General features: G+C 40.4%; 1 protein-coding gene across 2 annotated transcripts in view; it reads right to left on the bottom strand.

Moving 5' to 3' along the window:
• The window catches only part of hip1 (huntingtin interacting protein 1), a 189,709-nt gene that overhangs the window by 61,454 nt on the left and 107,263 nt on the right, over positions 1–20,992 (bottom strand). For both annotated transcript variants that reach the window (XM_055657952.1, XM_055657953.1), the window contains exons 7-10: positions 13,896–13,957; positions 9,155–9,295; positions 5,694–5,751; positions 3,139–3,214 (exon numbers count right to left, since the gene is read on the bottom strand). In XM_055657952.1, the coding sequence (XP_055513927.1) occupies positions 3,139–3,214; positions 5,694–5,751; positions 9,155–9,295; positions 13,896–13,957 (337 nt within the window). The remainder of the gene's footprint in view (positions 1–3,138; positions 3,215–5,693; positions 5,752–9,154; positions 9,296–13,895; positions 13,958–20,992) is intronic.

Raw genomic sequence — 20,992 nt, 5'->3', positions numbered from 1 at the left:
TATGGTGCAGTGTCAAAAAATGCCAAAGATTATGCAGTGATGAAAATGGCACTTAAAATTAGCCAATTGTTTTCCATATAACTGCAAAGTGAGGTGGAGCTGCTTTTTAATTTAGCATTGGAAAAGACTGAAAAACCCTGTAGGGCATTGCACAAATAATATCTGTAAATAAGAGTCAGAGTGGAACATCTCAGTGGGTGCCTTTTCTCTGAATAACATGACAGAATTTTGTACTCAAATGTGATCCAAGCTGAAACAGGAGCCTGAGGAACAGGACATTAAGGTTTTACTGCAGAGAACGAGAGAGAGAATTGGGCCGCACGGTGGCACAGCGGTAGAGCTGCTGCCTTACAGTGCTTGAGAACAGGGTTCGATCCTGACTACGGGTGCTATCTGTACAGTGTTTGTACATTCTCCCCGTGACTGCATGGGTTTTCATCGAGATCTTCGGTTTCCTCCCACACTCCACAGACGTACAGGTACATAGGTTAATTGGCTTGCTATAAATGTAAATTGTCCTTAGTGTGTTGTGTGTAGCGCAATGTCAATGGGTGGGGAGCGCTGGTCAGCACGGACTCGGTGAGCAGAAGGGCCTGTTTCCCCCCTGTATCTCTAAACTAAACTAAACTAAACTGATGATAATATAACACAAAAATGCAAGAGAGAGACTGCAAATGCAGAACCTTGAGTTTTGTTAGCATTGGTCTTACAATACTGAAAGACAATCCTCCCATTTCACCTCATATTTCCTCAAGGCCACCAACTATCTGTTGGGGACACAATGCTAGTATCCTTTTTACATCTTCCCCAAGTGGTAATTTCTCATGCGTGAGCCTTCATGATACATGAGCATTCAATCACATTATATTTTAAACTGCTTTGCCCTATTTTTAACTCTCCATATCTCATTTTGCAAAGTTCGTCAACCTTTATGAATTGATTGACATCAGTAGATGTTAATGGAGTCAGTCGTAATTGTAATGATTTGTTACACTGTGAAGTTCCAGAAGCTACAAGCTGCTCTTTGCTGGAGGCTATTTGTTCGTCAGGAATGCATCAGTCCCCGATGAGCTCAATGCTTGCTTTGGTTGCTTTGAAAGAGTGAAAGATAATGTTCCCTCATGGGTCCTGTGATCTCAGTCTCTGAGGCTATCGTCAGAAGATCCTACTCCAAGGTGAATCCTTAGAAAATGTGCATCTTTGATGGCGTACCTGGCCGCGTTCTGAAAACCTGCTCGGACCAACTGGTTGGTATTTGTACAGACCTCTTCAATCTCTCCTGATTGCAGTCCAAGACCCTGCTTTAATACATCCATAATACTTCCATCAACCGTCAGGTTCTTGAGCCAGCCGGCAAAAACCCTAACAACAACCCATTCTCAACATGGAACTGTTTGGCACTTTGCGCTACTATGGTTGCTCTACATATGTTGCATGTTGCACTGTCATCGTTTGGTTTACTTAGAATAACTGATAATTTATTATGCGCTTGTTGTTGTACCTAATGTGCCTGTAAAGCTGCGGCAATGAAGAATTTCATATCTGGTACAAATAACTAATAAACACTCTCTGTCCGGATGTTGCAGGTGATGCCACATTGGCACTCTGCTCTTATTTATCTCCATCTTTGGATAATGCAAGATGAGGAGGAGCACTAAATAACCTTTTCATTTTGTTTTCCCTTTAGAGGATTATCCTCTGAGCGATGAAACAGTAAGAATATCTGGAGTAGGACAGTATGGGACTTGTAACCATGAAAAAGCAGTACATTCTGGAGTTAAACTTGACAGGTAAACTTTCTTCCTTAATTTGGTGATTCTCACAGCACGCCAACACCGTCTCAGTTACGCCTTGTCAACCTCTTCTAATGCTGTCCCTGACAGGTTCACTGGCCCCAAGGTGCACAAGACCATTATCCAATTATGTGTTGATTGTACCAAGACTCATTGAATGCTTGTAAGAGCTCTCTTCCTCTGCTCTGCAACCTCTCCTGCCTCCACAGTAGCTGTAGCTTGTCCTTCTCAGAAACTGCTGCCAGGGACATGAAATTATGGTCCCAATGGAACTATCTGCAGCCTATTTGAGCGCATGCTGATGTTTATAAATCACGTAGAAGCAGTTTCAAATGTCCTTTGGTCAACTTAATTATTTAATTTCAAGGAATCCATAAAGAATTGAGCACAAAACACATCAAATGTTTAATACATCAAAAACATTTCTGGTTGCTTTACTGTCTGCAGATTCTTTTCAATGACAGACAAGATTCTGTAACAGTTTATAGCAATGAGGAGATGATAACTTTATTAAAGTTTGGCAAATGTTCCCCGTTAACTTTATCACCTCTGCTTGAAGATTAAATACTGAAATGACATTCATTAAAACAATCTCTGAAAGGAAGGAGAGGAACCAGCAGATAATTCTTATTGAAAAAAAAGATCGCTTTGTCAGTTAGACAATAGACTTTTTGTATGTATGACTGCAGAAACAACATTTCATTTGGACCTTAACGACGCTGCAGTTGGACTGCTGGACCACGGGAGAAGAACAAAGGGAAGAGATAAGACTTTGCCTTCCATCACAGTGAGGAGATGTTGGAGATCCACTAGATGGATGTTTATGTAAACTGTGTTAAGTGTGGGTCTTGGGTTTTTTTGTAATGTAAGACTGTAGAAAATGCAATTTCATTCAAACCAAGCTGTTTGAATGACAATAAAAGGCATTCTTATCTATTCTATCATCAACGTCCAAACATCCACATTACTGGCAGGCATGAACTGACGAAAAGTCCCAGTCTAAAACGTCACCAATCTATGTTTTCCCGAGATGCTGCTGCCGGACCTGTTAAGTTACTCCAACACTTTTTATCCAAGAATTAAAGAGAACCTGTTACGACAAACAGGCAGTCGTAAGAACATTTATCTTCAATTTGCATCTGCAAGCAATAGCTTGCAAGTCACGATCGGCCCACATCAGACTTGATCTCCATATAGACTAGTGCAAATTGGATCGTCACCTCAACAGTTTTTTCGGCAGTAACATCTACCATTCTTTCGGCAGTAACAATTTCAATGCTTGTTTTCCACATAATATGCACAACTGGTGTACCCTGTGTGATTTTAATCTTGAAAATCAGCTTACCTCTGGAAGCTGTGGAATCTGGATCAGTCGCTTGAAATATTGTAAATTGCTGGATATATAAAATAATTCTTTAAGTCTGTGAAGTAAAACAATGGTAAAATGTCAAGTGCATTCTAAATGGGCAAATTAAAAGTCACCATGCAACATCTGCTGTAACATCCAGTGACTGGCAGGAAATCTAGTGATGGCGTAACTGGGCAGAAGATGGATAAATATAGATTTTTTTTCCTCCTGCTTATATATCACATTGCTGACAAACCCATCAAAATAATCAATGAATGCTGCTTACAATATTTCAAAAATCTTTTAAACATCAGCCCTGAGCACAATGAAGGGTTTGCGGTGAAGAAGGGGTTTAGAGACAGACACTCATTAAATTAAACCACATGAGAACTGACAGTCTATAATATGTTAGAGCACAGATCCTAGTTACTGGAAGATACATTTGCAGATAGCTATTTTAGGAGTCAATAATGTTCTGGTAACTGATGACCAAAGACATTGCAAGGATGAGCGGTGCTGGCTCGAAGGGCCGAATGGCCTACCTATTGTCTATTGACATAAAAATACATTATATAAAAATGGTTTAATATAAAATCCCACCAGTTGCTTCACACTCATCCACCCCTCCATCCCTTCCCCACTTCACCAAATAAACATGTTCATAAAATGTCAGAATTAAGCCATTCGGCCCATCGAGTGTACTCTGTCATTCAATCATCGGTGATCTGTCTCAATCCCATTCTTCTGCCTTTCTCCATAACCTTTGACATCCTTAGAGAGTCAAAAACTTCAAATTCCTGGGCGTGCATATTTCCGAAGATCTCTCCTGGACCCAGCACACTGGTGCAATTATAAATAAAGCACATCAACGCCTCTACTTCCTGAAAAGCTTACGGAGATTCGGTATGTCAGAGAGGATTCTCTTGAGCTTCTACAGGTGAACAGTAGAGAGCATGTTGACAGGTTGCATCATGGCCTGGTTCAGCAACTTGAACGTCCAGGAGCGGAAAAGACTGCAAAAAGTGGTGAACACTGCCCAGTCCATCACCACTCTGACCTCCCCACCATCGAAAGGATTTATCAGAGTCGCTGCCTCAAAAAGGCAGCCAGAATCATCAGAGACCCACACCATCCTGGCCACACACTCATTTCACCCCTGCCATCGGGAAGAAGGTATAGGAGCCTGAAAACTGTAACGTCCAGGTTCATTAACAGCTTCTTCCCTTCGGCCATGATGCTATTAATCACTACAACCACAAAAAGCTGAACTACAATAGGCTATAATTATTATTATTGTACCACTATTGTTTGTTTTTGAGTATGTGTATGTATGCATGTATTTATATACACACACACACATCAATGCCTTTATTCCTACTACCAAAGTGCATCTCTGCACACCTTGCTATGCTGTATTCCATCTGCCACTTCTTTGCCCTCTCTCCCAACCTGTTCACGTCTTTCTGCGGACTCCCTTCTACTTCTACAATACCTGCCCTTCCACTTATCTTTGTACCAATGCGAACTTACCCACAAAGCCATCAATTCCATCGTCCAAATCATTGATATTCAACGTGAGGAGTAGCAGCCCCAACACCGACTCCTGCGGAACACCACTAGTCACTTGCAACCAACCAGAGAAAGACCTTATTCCTACTCTTTACCTTCTGCCATTCAGCCAACCTTCTATCCATGTGAGGACCTAATACCATGGGCTTTCATCTTGTTTGGTAGCCTCATATGCGGCACCTTTTCAAAGGCCTTCTGAAAATCCAGGTAAACAGCATCTATTGACTCTCTTTTGTCTATCCTGCTATTTATTTTCTCAAAGAATTCCAACAGATACATCAGGTAAGAACTCCCCTTAACAAAACCCAGGCTGACTTCGGCCTATTATATCATGTGCTTCTAAGTACTCGGAAACCTCATGCTTAATAATGGACTCCAAAATCTTACCAAGCACTGATGTGAGGCCAACCGGCCTATAGCTTCCCCTCTTTTGCTTCAGTCCCTTCGTGAACAGTGGAGTAACATTTACAATTTTCCAGTCAGGATACTGCTTGTCAATCACCCTGGGCCTTCAATAATTTTACTGCATTAATTTTACAAGCATCCTAAACCTCATTGAATCCATTTCCCATTGATGTCGCCTGTAGCTATGTTAAAATCCATTTTTTGCAGCACATTTTTAACTCCTTATCTTAGCTTCCTTCCTGCATTTCAATAATGACTGCATTACAAAACTCTGTGTTGTGAAAGACACTACTTAATTTCACATCTTTATTTCACTCTCTCAAATCCAACAGCTCATGTAAATGTCTTCTCTTGAGATATTTTGCAATAATGAAAGCATCATATGAATAAACATAAGTACCATTTGGCATTGTTGCAAAAATACATTACAGGAAGAAACTCTTTGTCAAACTGTATAGCCAGCAAAGCAAAAAGTTAGCAGTTTCAAAGATGTGCTTAATGGAGGAAACAGCATTGGTTTCACAATGCTAATGACTGAGGTGGTGGGTCAACGGGATGCGATAAGCTTTACTACTTACTTTTTAAACTGTTCATGAAACCGATCTCTATGACCTTGCAATGTGTCAGCTGGGAGACCTGCAGGAGAATGCAATTTTAAAACTGATATGTCAATAAAGCATTCTACACGGAAGGCAAAGACACGGCTAACTGGATTAGTTATATAAAACTTAATATTTAATACTTCATACTCCTATAAATAGCTTTCCCTGTTTGGTAGCGTTTCAAACACTCAAGGGAAGGTTATTGAAGACAGTCGTTAAAAATCAGATTTCCAAAAATCGGGTGCACCATTTTCTAGCCATTTCCTAATATGACTTTATTTGCAAGCTTGAGAACCAAAATGAGTTTACTGGAGTCTCACGTTACATAATCAGGACAACTGAATATTTGCTTCCTCAAAACATGGTTGTTTAAGTCAAAGTCTGAATTTTATTCTCAATTTGTACTTGGGTCATTATGTGGGTATGAGAATAAACAGAGAGTGATTTACCAGTCATTTCTCCACCATAAAATAGCGAAATAAGGTGGTATCACCTTATGTATTTACTTTCATTATCAATAGGGGTCCTTTGGGAATTTTAAGTGGCGGTGACCAATTTTCTGCTTCAGACATTTCGGGTTGATCGATTCCTATTGGCATCCTCAGCTGGAATCTAATATTGTTCAACAACGATAAACATCCATATCCCAACAACACTCACCCCTAGATACTGTATTGTTAGCACACACAGCTCCATCTAATCAAATTACACCTCCCAAGGCATCAGATTTGATGACATGACTCAAAGTTACCTAGATTCAGCTGGGTTGCATTCCTTTCAATAAAACAATAGCATGTATGCTCAGAAGCAGTCTTTAAAAACTTCAATAACTGCATTTGCTATAGTCATAAAACCACTGATCAAATCAGCTTCCTTAATTATTTTCATTGTGACTTGTCCATTCCACCCTCAGCACCACCAGACTATCCATTTCATCAGATCTATTCCATTGCGGAGTTATCTCGAGGGGCCGAATGACCTGATTCTGCTCCTATGACTAGTGAACTCCCCACAACCCTAACTTAGGCTCTTCATGGATCCAGATGCCCGTGGCTAATTTAATTATTTAAACAAGTTTTGCTTTTTTCTGAGATATTATGATTTACACAAAAATTACTGCAAATCATTAGTTTTTCTTTAAAGGATTTGCAATGCTCACAGCTACCTACAGATAGTGACTTTAGTGTGGCTGTATAAAGCAGACACAGATTCTACCACAGGGTTTTAAAGGCAGTGTGGGCTAGCTGTGAGGGAACATTATGATTCAGACCCCTGCTTGATATCTTTGAATTGGAACAGGTGACCCAAAAATTACACAGTTGCATGTTCAATTACATTTAAAAAGAAAAGTTGTATATCCATCACAACCTTATTTATCAATTCTCTTCAAAGAGAAACATTTATGAATTCCAGAAACCCAGCCAACAAGGGGTAAAATAAAATCAAAAGGAAAGATGGGATAAAGGAAATACACTAAAGCTAAAGGACTATTTCTGAGTATTTAAAGTAGTGGATGGAGTATCGATCAAGTGGGGTGTTTTGTCCTGAATGTTATTAAGTTTGAAGAGCTGCAACAATTTAAGTAGTACAGGATAGTCCATCCATTGATGGAAAGTACTTGAAGTATTTAACATGTAAGTCAATGAATTGCAAAGTACTTTGTAAGTCAACAAATTGCAATTCTCTCAATATCATGGCTCTCGTATTTATCTGGACAGCTCAGTTGTGTTTCCGGTCAGTGGTGGTGATTGTAGGTGGCTTTATTGTTGAATAACTAGGGAGAGTGCCTGGTCTCTCCTTTGTTGACCATGGCAAATGCTGCAGGCTAATTGTACAATACTCCAGTATTGTACTTCTGGTGGCGCTGGTGCCAGCAGCCTCCACCTACAGCCCGTTATCTTTTTGTTTTTTTGTTTATTTAGTTATGTAAAAGTGTATTTTTTTGTGTTTTTTTGGTGTTTTTATGTGGGGGAAGAGGGCACGGTGCGGGGGATACCGTACTTCAGCCGCTTCCTGGTGAGGACGCGACTATTATTCGAGTCGCGTCCTCCCCCCCCCCTCCCCCCACAGCGGCCTACCTACCTGGATTGGCGCGGCCTTTCCTGCCGGGATCGACCGGAGCTCCAGCAGCGGCGGGACAGCGCTGAAACATCGCGGGGCTGGCGATGCCTTACCGGGGGTCGCCGTTTGGAGCTGCTGCACCAACATCCTGGAGCTGCGGTTTGCAGAGCTCCCAACGCGGGCGGCGCTGACTACAACGCGGGGTCCTGTGACTCTGCCCGGCTCGACCTGCGGACTCGGGAGCTGCAGACTCCGGCAGCGGGAGGCGGCTGATCAGGAGGTCCGGGCCGCTGAGGAGGAGGCTGCTCACCGTCGGGGTTCGGCGTCGGCGTTCCACCAGCCCGGCGTGAGGGCCTGAACATCGGGCCACCCGGGGCGGCGACTACGGGTGCTTGGAAGGCCCCGTCCACGGATGAACACGGAGGGGAGGCTGGCTGGACTATGGTGCCGTCCTCACCTGGGTGCCATTTATGTTATGTTGTGTCGTGGACTTCTGTATTTGTGCTTTTTAAAATTTTTTAATTCAATTTCAATTTTATTTTTAATATGTTTTATTATTTATTTATTATTTATTTTTATAATTTCTTTGTGATTTTTTTTAATGATACTGCCTGTAAGGAAAATTCATTTCGTTGTCTCAAATTGAGACAATGACAATAAATTGAATACAATACAATACAAAGTTAGCCCCAACTTTTGTGCTGTCGAGGTCTTGCTAAATGTGGTTAGACACAAAAAGCTGGAGTAACTCAGCGGGGCAGGCAACATCTCTGGAGAGAAGGAATGGGTGACGTTTCGGGTGTCGACCCGATGGGTTGAATCTCGACCTGAAACGTTACCCACTCCTTCTCTCCAGAGATGCTGCCTGTCCCGCTGAGTTACTCCAGCTTTTTGTGTCTAACTTTGGTTTAAACCAGTATCTGCAGTTCCTTCCTACACACTTGCTAAACGTGGACTTGTTTATTTGAGAAGGTGCAAATAGAAATGAATATTATGCAATCATGAGCAAAGATCCCTCGTTATGACCTGATCAGAAGTTGAAATGTTAAAGCAGATGATAATATTTAAACCTAGGTCATTTCCCCGAGGAAGATGAATGAGTTGTAACAGTAACAATCAACTTCCTTGAACCCTAGCCAGTGGACAGCTTTGCCAAATTTCCCATAGCTTCAATTTTATTGGTATTCCTCAAGGTCACAAACCTGAGTTAACGTCAGAAGTCCAGTTTCCAAAATTTTTCATCGGTAACCTGCACTCTACACCCACTACCCAGCAACTCCCTGGACAAATTACACAAAGCCACAGTCTATGTACAACAGCATTGCTTGCACAAAAGATTCATGACACATGTTGTCTTTTGAAGCATTCAAACTTACAGGAATGTAACTTGAAGAGAAGTTTAACTGTGTAATCATAGAGGTGGCTGCTGTCAAGAATAACCTGAATTAGAGGTGCCAACCGACACTGGCCAGCCGCTGTTACGGAGACTGATCTTGACATGTCCAGAGAACTAAAAACTGCAAATTGAAAAGGAAATAGTATCACCAAATGGAACCAAAGAAGTAACTCTGCATCAGACAATTAAAAAAAACATTCAGCAAGCTATCATGGCAGCTCAACACATGGAACACCTTGTTAAATTATCTACTACTACACAGACACCAGAGAGATAGTTATCCATAACATGCTTTGGATATGTCTCCAAAAAACAAATTATCTAACTTCTAATGAGAGAGAAGAAGTTGCACAGAGATCAAATGGGAAATACGCCACTCAGTTAATAAAAGTTGGGGGACAACATTGCACAATCACAAGGTATAATTAAAGCAAAGTTTGTTGCATCTTTTAAAGAAATATTGGTTAAATAATTGAAACAGCGGAAGATAGCTGTCTAAGGGTGATGGACAATACAATTATTTCTGGGATGCTCACAAACACAGTGATCTAAATTATGCGTAGGAATGAACTGCAGATGTCGATTCATATGGAGTATAGACACAAAATGCTGGTTGGTTGGGCAGCATCTCTGGGGAAAAGGTATAGGTGATGTTTGAGGTCAGAATCCTTCTTCAGACTGAAAGATAGAGGCGGGGGTGGGGGGGAAACTGGAGGTGAGAAAAGGATAGAGGAAATCAGGGCTGGCAACAGATAACCACAAAAAGGGTGGAGTCCATAATGGTCCATTATTGGCTGGGTAAGATGTGCTAACAAGAGGGGTACAAGGATGCAAACAGTGGAACTGGTTGGACGACTCGCGTGGGGGTGGGGATGCAGCCGTTACTTGACTTTTGAGAAATCAACGTTCATACCACTGGGTTGTAAGCTGCCCAAGTGAAATATGAGGTGCTGTTCCTCCAATTTGCATGTGGCTGCATTCTGACAGTGGAGGAGCCCCAGGACAAGAAGACCAGTATGGGAATGGGAATGCCTTGGGTTTGGAAATGCTAAAGCTGTGTTGCCTTTGGTTTGGAAATGCTAAAGCTGTGTTGCCTAATTAAAGTTGCCTTGCCTAATTAAAGTTGCCTTGCTTAATTAAAGTTGCCTTGCCTAATTAAAGTTGCCTTGCCTAATTAAAGTTGCCTTGCCTAATTAAAGTTGCCTTGCCTAATTAAAGTTGCCTTGCCTAATTAAAGTTGCCTTGCCTAATTAAAGTTGCCTGGCCTAATTAAAGTTGCCTGGCCTTCTATATAATTAAAAGTCTAATCTTGACCACTTCCTGTTTGCGCTTTATATTGATTTTAGAAAAATCACTACCACATACGGCTGTGATTTTTGGCCATCTTACTCAGAGTCCCCCTCCGCTCATCAGGTGCTGAGGATCTTTCCCATCAAAGAAAATTAAAAGAGTTATTAGTGTTTAAAAAATGTTGAGGTTCTCCCTCCTGTCAATCATGCCATGAAGGCCACGCCCCTTCTGGTGAGGTGGGGGGAGGGATGATAAAACCCAGAAGTGTGGGCATGGCTCAGTCTCTGCAAGATAGAGGAGGGAGAGGTCATGACTCGCTGTCTTTAGTGGCCTTGCACCCTGCTTGAAATGGTATGAAACTGCACTTGAATTTGGTGGCCTTGCATCCTGCTTGAAGTGGAATTTCAAGGAATAGCTGTGAGTCAACTGCCAGCCCACCAGCCATGAGTGAGTGAGCTGCCTGCACAACAGGCTTGAGTGGCTGAGCCGCCAGCCCAAGAATCAATTTGTCCATACTGGCCCTCTGAAAACCAGTCCCTTCAGCCCACAACACCCATACTAGCGCTCCAGAAAGCCACCCCCCCCCCCACTGGCCACCAGTATTGGAATTGGTGGAGAGGTGGAATATTGCGTTGGGGGGACCAGTCCTCCCATGTGATGCTCTGACTGGAAAAATACAAATTTTTCTTTGGAATAAAAAGGGAATTAACTCACTGAAACTACTTGGGTAGCAAGTGATACTGCCTCACAGTTGCTGAGACCCTAGATCCACCCAGTTCTCAGGTGCTGTCTGTGTGGAATTTGCACATTCTCCCTGTGACTATGCAGGGTTTCATTGGATGCTCTGGTTTCTTCCCACATCCTAAAGATAAACTAATCATAGGGCTGCTGTAAATTATACCTTAGTGTAGATAAATGCCTAAAAAAACTTAAGGGGAGTTGAGGGACATGCAAGAGAGAATAGGTTCCAGAGCTTAAGGGAAATAAGAAGGGAATTGGAACCAATGGAATGCTTTACCAATTGTCTGTACCTCCCCCCTCCTGGCACAAAATCATCTGGCTGACCTATTTAGGTTATTGAAGGAAGCTCTTGGAATGTCCAGTGGAGACCATGGCTGGTACAACCATCTTCCCCACAACACCCCATCACTCAACTTCTCCCCATCTACAAACCTCTGTGCCTTGCCTAATTCACCCCAGTGAACCCTTCCAACCCCATTGTCAGTCATCACCTGCCCCAAGCTCCTCTCACTTCACCCACCAGCAATCCTCTCCCAAAATCAGCTCCCCGGCGATCGTCACTCTGCAGTGGAAGGAGACCATAGCAAAGGTCTGCTGCTGCACTTGTGCATCACAGGATATTAGAGCCTCTTCTTGATTAAAACTCCCTATCAGTACATCAAGCTAGGGATTGCTGTTAGGTAAATCGCCCTAGGGGTTTAATTTGGATGCTTAGACATGAGATAAAGTCAATTAAAAAAAAATATTTCTCAGTAGCAGATAGAGTTTTAACCAGAGGATACAGATTTATGATGATTAACAGAAGAACCAAAGACAACATAATGATTTTTTTCTATCACGAGTGAGCAGTTAGGATTTAGAATATGCTGTCTAAAAGGATCCTGGAAGTACAATGCCCTCCATAATGTTTGAGACAAAGACCCATCATTTATTTATTTGCCTCTGTACTCCACAATTTGAGATTTGTAATAGAAAAAAAATCACATGTGGTTAAAATGCACATTGTCAGATTTTAATAAAAGCCATTTTTATACATTTTGGTTTCACCATGTAGAAATTACAGCAGTGTTTATACATAGTCATCCCATTTCAGGGCACCATAATGTTTGGGATACAGCAATGTCATGTAAATGAAAATAGTCATGTTTAGTATTAGCATATCCTTTGCATGCAATGACTGCTTGAAGTCTGCGATTCATGGACATCACCAGTTGCTGGGTGTCTTCTCTGGTGATGCTTTGCCAGGCCTATATTGCAGCCATCTTTAGCTTATGCTTGTTTTGGGGGCTATTCCCCTTCAGTTTTCTCTTCAACATATAATAGGCATTTGTTTGAACTTGAGCAGATAGAATGTGTCTATAAACTTTAGAATTCATTATGCTACTACCATCAGCAGTTGTATCATTAACGAAGATAAGTGAGCCAGTAACTTCAGCAGCCATACATGCCCAGGCCATAACATCCCCACCACTGTGTTTCACACATGAGGTAGTAAGCTTTGGATCTTGGGCACTTCCTTCTCTCCTCCATACTTTGCTCTTGCCATCGCTCTGATATAAGTTGATCTTCGTCTCATCTGTCTACAAGACCTTTTTCCAGAACTGTGGTTGCTCTTTTAAGTACATCTTGGCAAACTGTAACCTGGCCATCCTATTTTTGCGGCGAACCAGTGGTTTGCATCTTGTAGTGTTGCCTCTGTATTTCTGTTCATGAATTCTTCTGCGGACAGTGGTCATTGACAAATCCACATCTGACTCCTGAAGAGTGTTTATGATCTGTCAGACAGGAGTTTGGGGATTTTTCTTTATTATAGAGAGAATTCTTCAGTCATCAGCTGTGGAGGTCTTCCTTGGCCTGCCAATCCCTTTGCGATTAGTAAGCTCACCAGCTCTCTTTCTTCTTATGTTCCAAACAGTTGATTTTGGTAAGCCTCAGGTTTGGCTGATGTCTCTCACAGTTTTATTCTTGTTTCTCAGTCTCATAATTCCTTTTTTGACTTTCATTGACACAACTTTGTTGATAAACAGCTATAAACATTTCCAAAAGTGATGGAAAAACAGGAGGAAAGACAATGTGCTGAGAGCTCTCTTATACCTGCATTAAAGAGGCAATTAAACACACCTGAGCAATTACAAACGCCTGTGAGGCATTGTGTCCCAAACATTATGGTGCCCAGAAATAGGAGGACTATGTATAAACACTGCTGTAATTTCTACATGGTGAAACCAAAATGTATAAAAATGTTTTTTATTAAAATCTGACAATGTGCATTTTAACCACATGTGATTCTTTTTCTATTACAAATCTCGAATTGTGGAGTACAGAGGCAAATAAATAAATGATGGGCCTTTGTCCCAAACATTATGAAGGGCACTGTAGATTTCAAAAGGTTATTAATACATACTTGATACAAAAATATTTTGCAGAACTGAAGAGAAAGCTGGAAACAGAATCAACTAACTGTAATTGTAAATGCTGGCACAGGTTCAAAGGACTGTCTATCACCCTCAAATGCTTTACCAATTTATCAATCTCTGTTGTTTGTTACATGAGTTTCAACGTTTCTGATGGAGCAGTGGCCAAAGCTGGGTGACTCAATAGCGCAGGCAAAATTATATTAAAATTGCAAAGCAAATCGTATTCCATTTTTGTTTAAAAGCAAATCAGATAGTTTCTAAATCCCAACTTACCTGCCTGAAAAATGTTGAGCTCACACTCCAGATAATCGAACATTTCCACTGTCAACTGAAAACTGAAGAGAAACCAGAAAATACATCCTTTAGTTATGGCTTTGTCATCCTTTAGTTATACCTTTGTCAATGAAATGGGGGTACTCCATTCACCACATCTGTATAATGTAAGCCTTAGAATTAACTGTAGAAATAAGGAACTGCAGATGTTGGTTACACAAAAGAACACTAAGTGCTGGAGTAACACAGCGAGTCAGGCAGCATCTCTGGAGAACATGTATAGGCGACATTTCATGTCGGGACCCTTCTTAAGACTGGCAATCTGATGTTCTCCAGAGATGCTGCCTGACCCGCTGAGTTACTCCAACAATTTGTGTCCTTAGAATGAATTATAAGGCAAGAACCTGGGCTAACACCCGATCTTGAGCAATGCTGCCAGACCACCTGGAAGCAGCTGAGTGCAGAGACTGCTTTGCACCAAGAGGATAATTTGCACAACACTATCTTCCAAAATCAATCAGGAGACGTGCAGATCATAATATTCCCTCAAAGGTCACCTTTATCAAGAACTCACTTAGTGTGGAAGGGCCCACAAGAATCTTGTGGAAGATTCAATGTGTAAATCCAAAGGATTATTGTTTTAATGTACTGCAAGAAGGAGAGTAGTGATGAGCTAATTCATAGGCAATAGAATTCATAGAGAATAAAATGACTTTTTTTTTTTAAAGTATTAGTCAAAGAAAATTTGATTCTTGCAATGCAATTGGTCTTTAATAGAGATGAGAAAGCAGTGAGATGGAAACGTAAACTGGAACTGTGCATATTAGATCCTTTGATCATTAACTTGGAGAGCAATGCTGAAAGGATTATGGGGGGAGCAGTGAACCAAATCAGTTCAGAGCTGGTGTCATCAGTTTTAGTCAAGTTCGACAAGAGTACTATTTGAAAAAGACATTACAGCAACATGGCAAAACGAATATAAGAAATACTACTTTGGCTAAATTACAGGCTATCAAAACTTGTTCCTCTAATACAGGAAGAATCCTTTCATCTAAAAAGCCAACAGCCGATCCTTCAGTGCAGACCACCTTATCACCTAGTTCCCATAACCGTGGATCCCTTCAGTGACCAAATATTTATATCAGCCTTGAATATACTTATGGCCACAACACACTAAACTCGATGGTACACAAAAATGCTGGAGAAACTCAGCGGGTGCAGCAGCATCTATGGAGCAAAGGAAATAGGCAACGTTTCGGGCCAAAACCCTTCTTCACATTTCCTTCGCTCCATAGATGCTGCTGCATCCGCTGAGTTTCTCCAGCATTTTTGTGTACCTTCGATTTTCGAGCATCAGCAGTTCCTTCTTAAACACTAAACTAGAGATTGTCAATGGTTTACTACTCTTGTATTGTATCTGCCATTCGCTTTGCAAGAAAGGCCATGATATTACTTGCCTTCCTAATCAGCTCCAGTATCTTCATATTTATTTTCTATGGTCATGAACCAGAAAGTGAAGATCATTCTGTACAATCATATATGCCTGTTTCTCACGTAGGAAATACTTTGTTTTTCTATTCTGCCATTCACAGTAAAGAAGCTCACACTCTTCCCATACTAAACTTCATCTTGTTCACTCACTTAGCCTTTGGCAGGCTATTTGTATTCTCACAAATCACAAATAGTTTGGGTTAATTTAGAATCAACGTCAAGAAGTCATTTGTAATGCATGGAAAATATAGCAATGGTATTCTCCCTGGTGATGAAATGGGCAAAGTCTGCATTGTGCAGAGATATTGATAATAGATAATAGACAATAGGTGCAGGAGTAGGCCATTCGGCCCTTTGAGCCAGCACCGCCATTCAATCTGATCATCCACAATTAGTACCCCGTTCCTGCCTTCTCTCCATATCCCTTAACTCTGCTATCCATAAGAGCACTATTTAACTCTCTCTTGAAAAGCATCCAGTGAACCAGCCGCCACTGCCCTCTGAGGCAGAGAATTCCACACAATCACAACTATGTGTGAATAGGTTTTTCCTCATCTCCATTCTAAATGGCTTAACACTTATTCTTAAACTATGGACCCTGGTTCTGGGCCACCCCAACATTGGCAACATGTTTCCTGCATCTAGAGTGTCTAAACCCTTAATAATCTTACATGTTTCAATAAGATTCCCTCTCATCCTTCTAAATTCCAGAGTATACAAGCCCAGCCACTTCAATCTATCAACATATGACAGTGCAGCCATCCCGGGAATTAGCCTCGTGAACCTTCGCCGCACTCCCTCAATAGCAAGAATGTCCTTCCTCAAGTTTGGAGACCAAAACTGCACACATGACTCCAGGTGTGGTCTCACTAGGGCCCTGCACTGCAGGAGGACCTCTTTGCTCCTATACTCAACTCCTCTTGTTATGAAGGCCAACATGCCATTCACTTTCTTCACTGCCTGCTGTACCTGCATGCTTACTTTGCTACTTAAAATGTATAGGTTATGATGGAAAACTAAATAGTTAGAAAAAATAACTATCCCTCTATCTAGTGGTAAATTATAGCTGTGTGCACCATTGTCTTCACATCTAATGCCCGTGTTTAATGTTCAATTAACACAAATTACATTCAAAATGTGCTTTTACCTAAAGTGGTCTCTTACATTCCTCATTACACGCAACGTACAAATCAAGGATTCCAATCCTGCCAAATGTTTTGCAAAAAGAACTACTCTTTAAAATGTTGAACAGAAATTTATTGCCTGTCTGTACCTGCACTTCATCAAAGTTAAAATTACACAGGCACCATAGTGAGGCATTGCCAAATAAAGGTCAGGTCTTCATTTAGGAAAAATAACATCAACAAAACTTTACTTCAATAGTTGAGATACAAGGAACTATATACAGATGCTGGAATCTTGAACAAAACACAAAGTGCTAGAGGAACTGACAGAGACAGGCAGCATTTATGAAGGGTGTGGACAGATAACGTTTCAGGTCAGGATCCCTCCTCAACTGTATTTGTTTCCCAATTGCTCGGTGAAAAGTCAATGAACAGAAGTTTTCTTTTGAACTCCATGCCAGTGCTACCGCCTAGCTCCAGTGATCCAGGTTTGATTCTAACCCCTAGGGCTGTCAATGTGGCTTTTGCACATTCTCCCTGTGACTGTGTGGGTTTCCTGTTGCTCCTGTTTCCTCCCACACCCCAAAGGCTTGCTGGTTGCCAGATTAATAGGTTACTGTAAACTACCTCTAGTGCAGGTGAACAGTGGGAGAATTGTGGTGGAGTGTGGGGAGGTGGTTAATGGGCATATGTGAGAGATTACAGATCAGTAAGTGGGGTATGGGACATATGACTGTAGAGAGTTAGCATAGATTTGATGACACAAATGAAATATGGAAAAGAACTAAAGGGCACAGCCCTAAAATGAACATGTCAGGCTATGAAATAACAGCCGAAGCTGCAGAGAACACAATAAATACTTGATTACTGCAGGTTAACATAATGTTGTAATAACAGAGTTAGTGTAAATGTTAGTGCAAAAGTGCAAACAAATGTTTTGCACTGCTGAATGCCCATATTACAAATTGTCTGTGCAAGGGGCAGCCATTAATATTTGGCGTCTTGCCTTTTAGCCAAGTACATTCTCGAGAGCATTTTCCCATTTGTTTAGTCTCCTTATATTTTATATCTAGCAAAGAAAGAATGCACGATTTAATTAACAAGCAACGATAAAAACAACAATTTCTGTTTTGTTGGGAGTGGTAGAACAACCAATTTCCAGACTACACAAACACTAACACATTGAGAATGACCCCCGTTGAAACCTATGATATGAAGGAGTAGTTCAATGAGATGTTTAGGAAATGAAATCACTTCCAGCACAGCGAAGCCAATATGACATAATGCCATGCACAAAGTTTAAAGAAACACATTGAGAAAGCACTGTCTAAGCTGAATCACTCTCACTGTTAAAAGGATAGGTGCTGCTTCACAAGGCATTTCTGCAACATGAAACATTCTTCATACAAAACCACTGCACGCAAAACAATAATTAGTAACTGTCCTTCAATGGTTTTATGAATGATAACTGTTATGAAGAATATCACTCTTATTCTTGGGACCCAACACAGTTTCAGGGATATTTTTAGAGAACGAGCAAGAATTGAATCTGAGCTCTTTACCTGAATAATGTGCCGACTGTCGGTTTATTTAAACAGCTGTAGGTTCTTTTACAGCCAAAAAACATCTAAATCCCTTTGAAACTTACCATATAGGCATCATTATTTCCATTTCCAAACCATGACAGAAATCCATCCGAGAGAGATTTGTAAGCAAGTGATTCAATCTAAAGATGCTATGAGTTTCCTAGTCTTATGCGGTGAATCCAGTCTGACACCACTGTAGTGTCACTGCACAAGAGTCCCCAAAACTTGCAAAGAAAGTGGGTTACGATATCGATATGGCTTCCTATAATTCTATTTTTGGGTTGACTTATAAACATGACCAATTTTAATTCAATTTTTTACCATTGTAACTTTCTTCCAAATGCCAAAGATGAAGAAATACATCTGGTTATTTATTCACCGTTCACAGGCTTCTATACACACCAAGGCACAGCTGCTCCTCACCCAATACTCATTATTGGATGATACTGTAAATGTCAGTTACTTCACTGCATCAAGAGATGCCTACTTTAGTGAACAGTTCACTTGCCAATTAATTCTGGACGGGCATTTCATAATGAACTATACCAGCAGAACCATCCTAATGCTTTATGGAATACAAATAAAACAAGCCTAAAGATGGAACTAAAGCAAATAAACACAGAACATAGAAAATAGTCATTCAATTCTAACAGTCCAACATTTTCCCACTTCCAAATCTTTTCCTTCCATTCTATCCAAACAGATGTTGATGAGCGATTTTTTTCTACCTCAACTCACAGCCCAATGTGTTTTGTGGCCCCTCATTTATTTCACTCCTTTAATTACTGAAAAGACAAGTATTTTTTCTTTCTGTAGTCCGAATGAATTAAAATACACCCTTATCTTGTCTTTTTTTTTAATTTTATTTTCTGAGACCAGACAGCATCATCATAAAAATGCAGGAGAGCCCTATGTTTTTGGAAGACTAAGGAAATTTGGCATTCCTCGCAGTTGAGTGTGTTGCAGACATAGAGATACAGGTAGCGCAAAATTATAATCAGGAACATGTAGCTGATTGAGTTTGCGAAGATGAATCAAACAGAATTCACGGAGAATGAAAAACAAAAACATCACATTGAAAATAAATTGCAAAATGAATCAATTGTGCCTGTTAAATGTGGAGCTGTATGAATGAACATGACCAAACAGAATGCAGGTAAGGATGATTTAAGAGAGATATTATAAACGCCAGATCTGAGGGATGTCATGGGGCTTTTCTAGCTGAGTAAATATTTAATAGATGACAAGTGATCTGAAAACAACCAGCATCTGCAGTTCCCTCTTAAACAACCTGAAGTTACAGCAGATGGGCAGGGTCAGATTCTAAGTTGTAATAATTATTATTTTTTTTTAATTGCTGCTGAATTATGGAAAATATTTCTCCTTCTTGGAATTGTCTTGGCAGTTAGAACACAGAGCAAAGATTAAGGAAGATAATGTGATGGTGAAGATGAGCTAACAATCTCCACGAGGAACTAACCGAGATAAGGCACGAATAGAACTGGAGACAGGCACAGTGACATGGCATTGCACAGGAGGGGTGGTAAATTATTATGAACAGAATTAAGGCTCTATTAACAATTTATCCACATATATTTTATACATAGTGAAATATAAGAACATAGTATGTTTTCACAACAAGGGACTCTGTTAATTTTGTGCCACTGGTCTTATAGTAAATTAACAATTCTGCCATGATTAAGAGTCAAACACACTCTTAGGTTATCTATCCTTGTGTAACCTGTGCAACAGACTGTACATGTCAATTTGCTTGGTGTTTTTCTTCCTGAATGCGCTATCTGCGTTTCACTGAGGAAGACTTGAAGGAAACCTATATTGTCCACTTTTAGTGGCCAGGTTTGAGGTTGAAGAAGTCAAACGTGAAGAAGAAGCTGCCTCATTGATCTGGAAGATTTACGCAATGAATGATAACCAATTCAGCTTGAAAGCAAAAGAGTTAAAAAAAATTGCCTTCTGTCAAAGTAATACATGTCAAAGTAAATAACATATACTTTACTCCAGGAACCAACCTAATGGGAAACCCAAGTTGTTCAAACATATGTGGGAGGTAATAAGCTGATCTAGTCACATAATACGGCATTACATAAAATTAAATCCTTACCATATTACATAAATATAAGTGTGTATACAGGGATGGATTGTGTTCTCCATTTTATGAAATGTAATCTCAATTAAAGTGCCATTCTCAGTAAACTGGTTTGGAAATCCTTATGCATGGCAGCATTCAGCTGGTCAAAAAGTATACGTTAACCTGATTAATCAATTTGCTCAAAGGAATTTGGAAAACATCCCAAGGAGACACGCAAAAAAAGATTTGAGCTGCATGAATTTATTCTCGTTAGCAAATTCTTTACAATTAGAAAGTCACTAGTTTTCATTCAGTTGAAAACTTAAATAATTGAACAGAACACAAGTACAAGTTGCCCAAAAAACAAGTACTTCAAAACTGTGCTATCTAAATTCAATTTGATTTAGTCAAGACTGATCCGCAGTCTTGATTACAGGAAACCTTACTGAATACTTTCAACAAGCCTATGCTTTCACTGAATACGGAATAGAATCTGACATTGTAGCAACCAGAACACCAATTCTGTTTCACTCAAGTCTGAAGAAGAGTCCCAACCCGAAATTTCACCCATGTTCTACAAAGACGTTGCCTGACCCACCAAGTGTTGCCTGCAGCACTTCGTATTATTTTTTGTAAACCAGCATCTGCAGTTGCTCGTTCCATCATCAATTCTGATCTTCTTTATCATTAATATTTACTTTTATTTAATTGCTGTTTGGAATGTGCAAATCTACAGTTTGGTATGAGTTTATTATTGTAACATTAACCGATAAACATTTTTTATGCACTATCCAAGCACACCATACA

This window comes from Leucoraja erinacea, chromosome 28 (assembly GCF_028641065.1).
Source record: "Leucoraja erinacea ecotype New England chromosome 28, Leri_hhj_1, whole genome shotgun sequence".
NCBI classification, from domain to species: domain Eukaryota; kingdom Metazoa; phylum Chordata; class Chondrichthyes; order Rajiformes; family Rajidae; genus Leucoraja; species Leucoraja erinaceus.
This window is presented reverse-complemented; position numbering and strand designations above follow the sequence as displayed.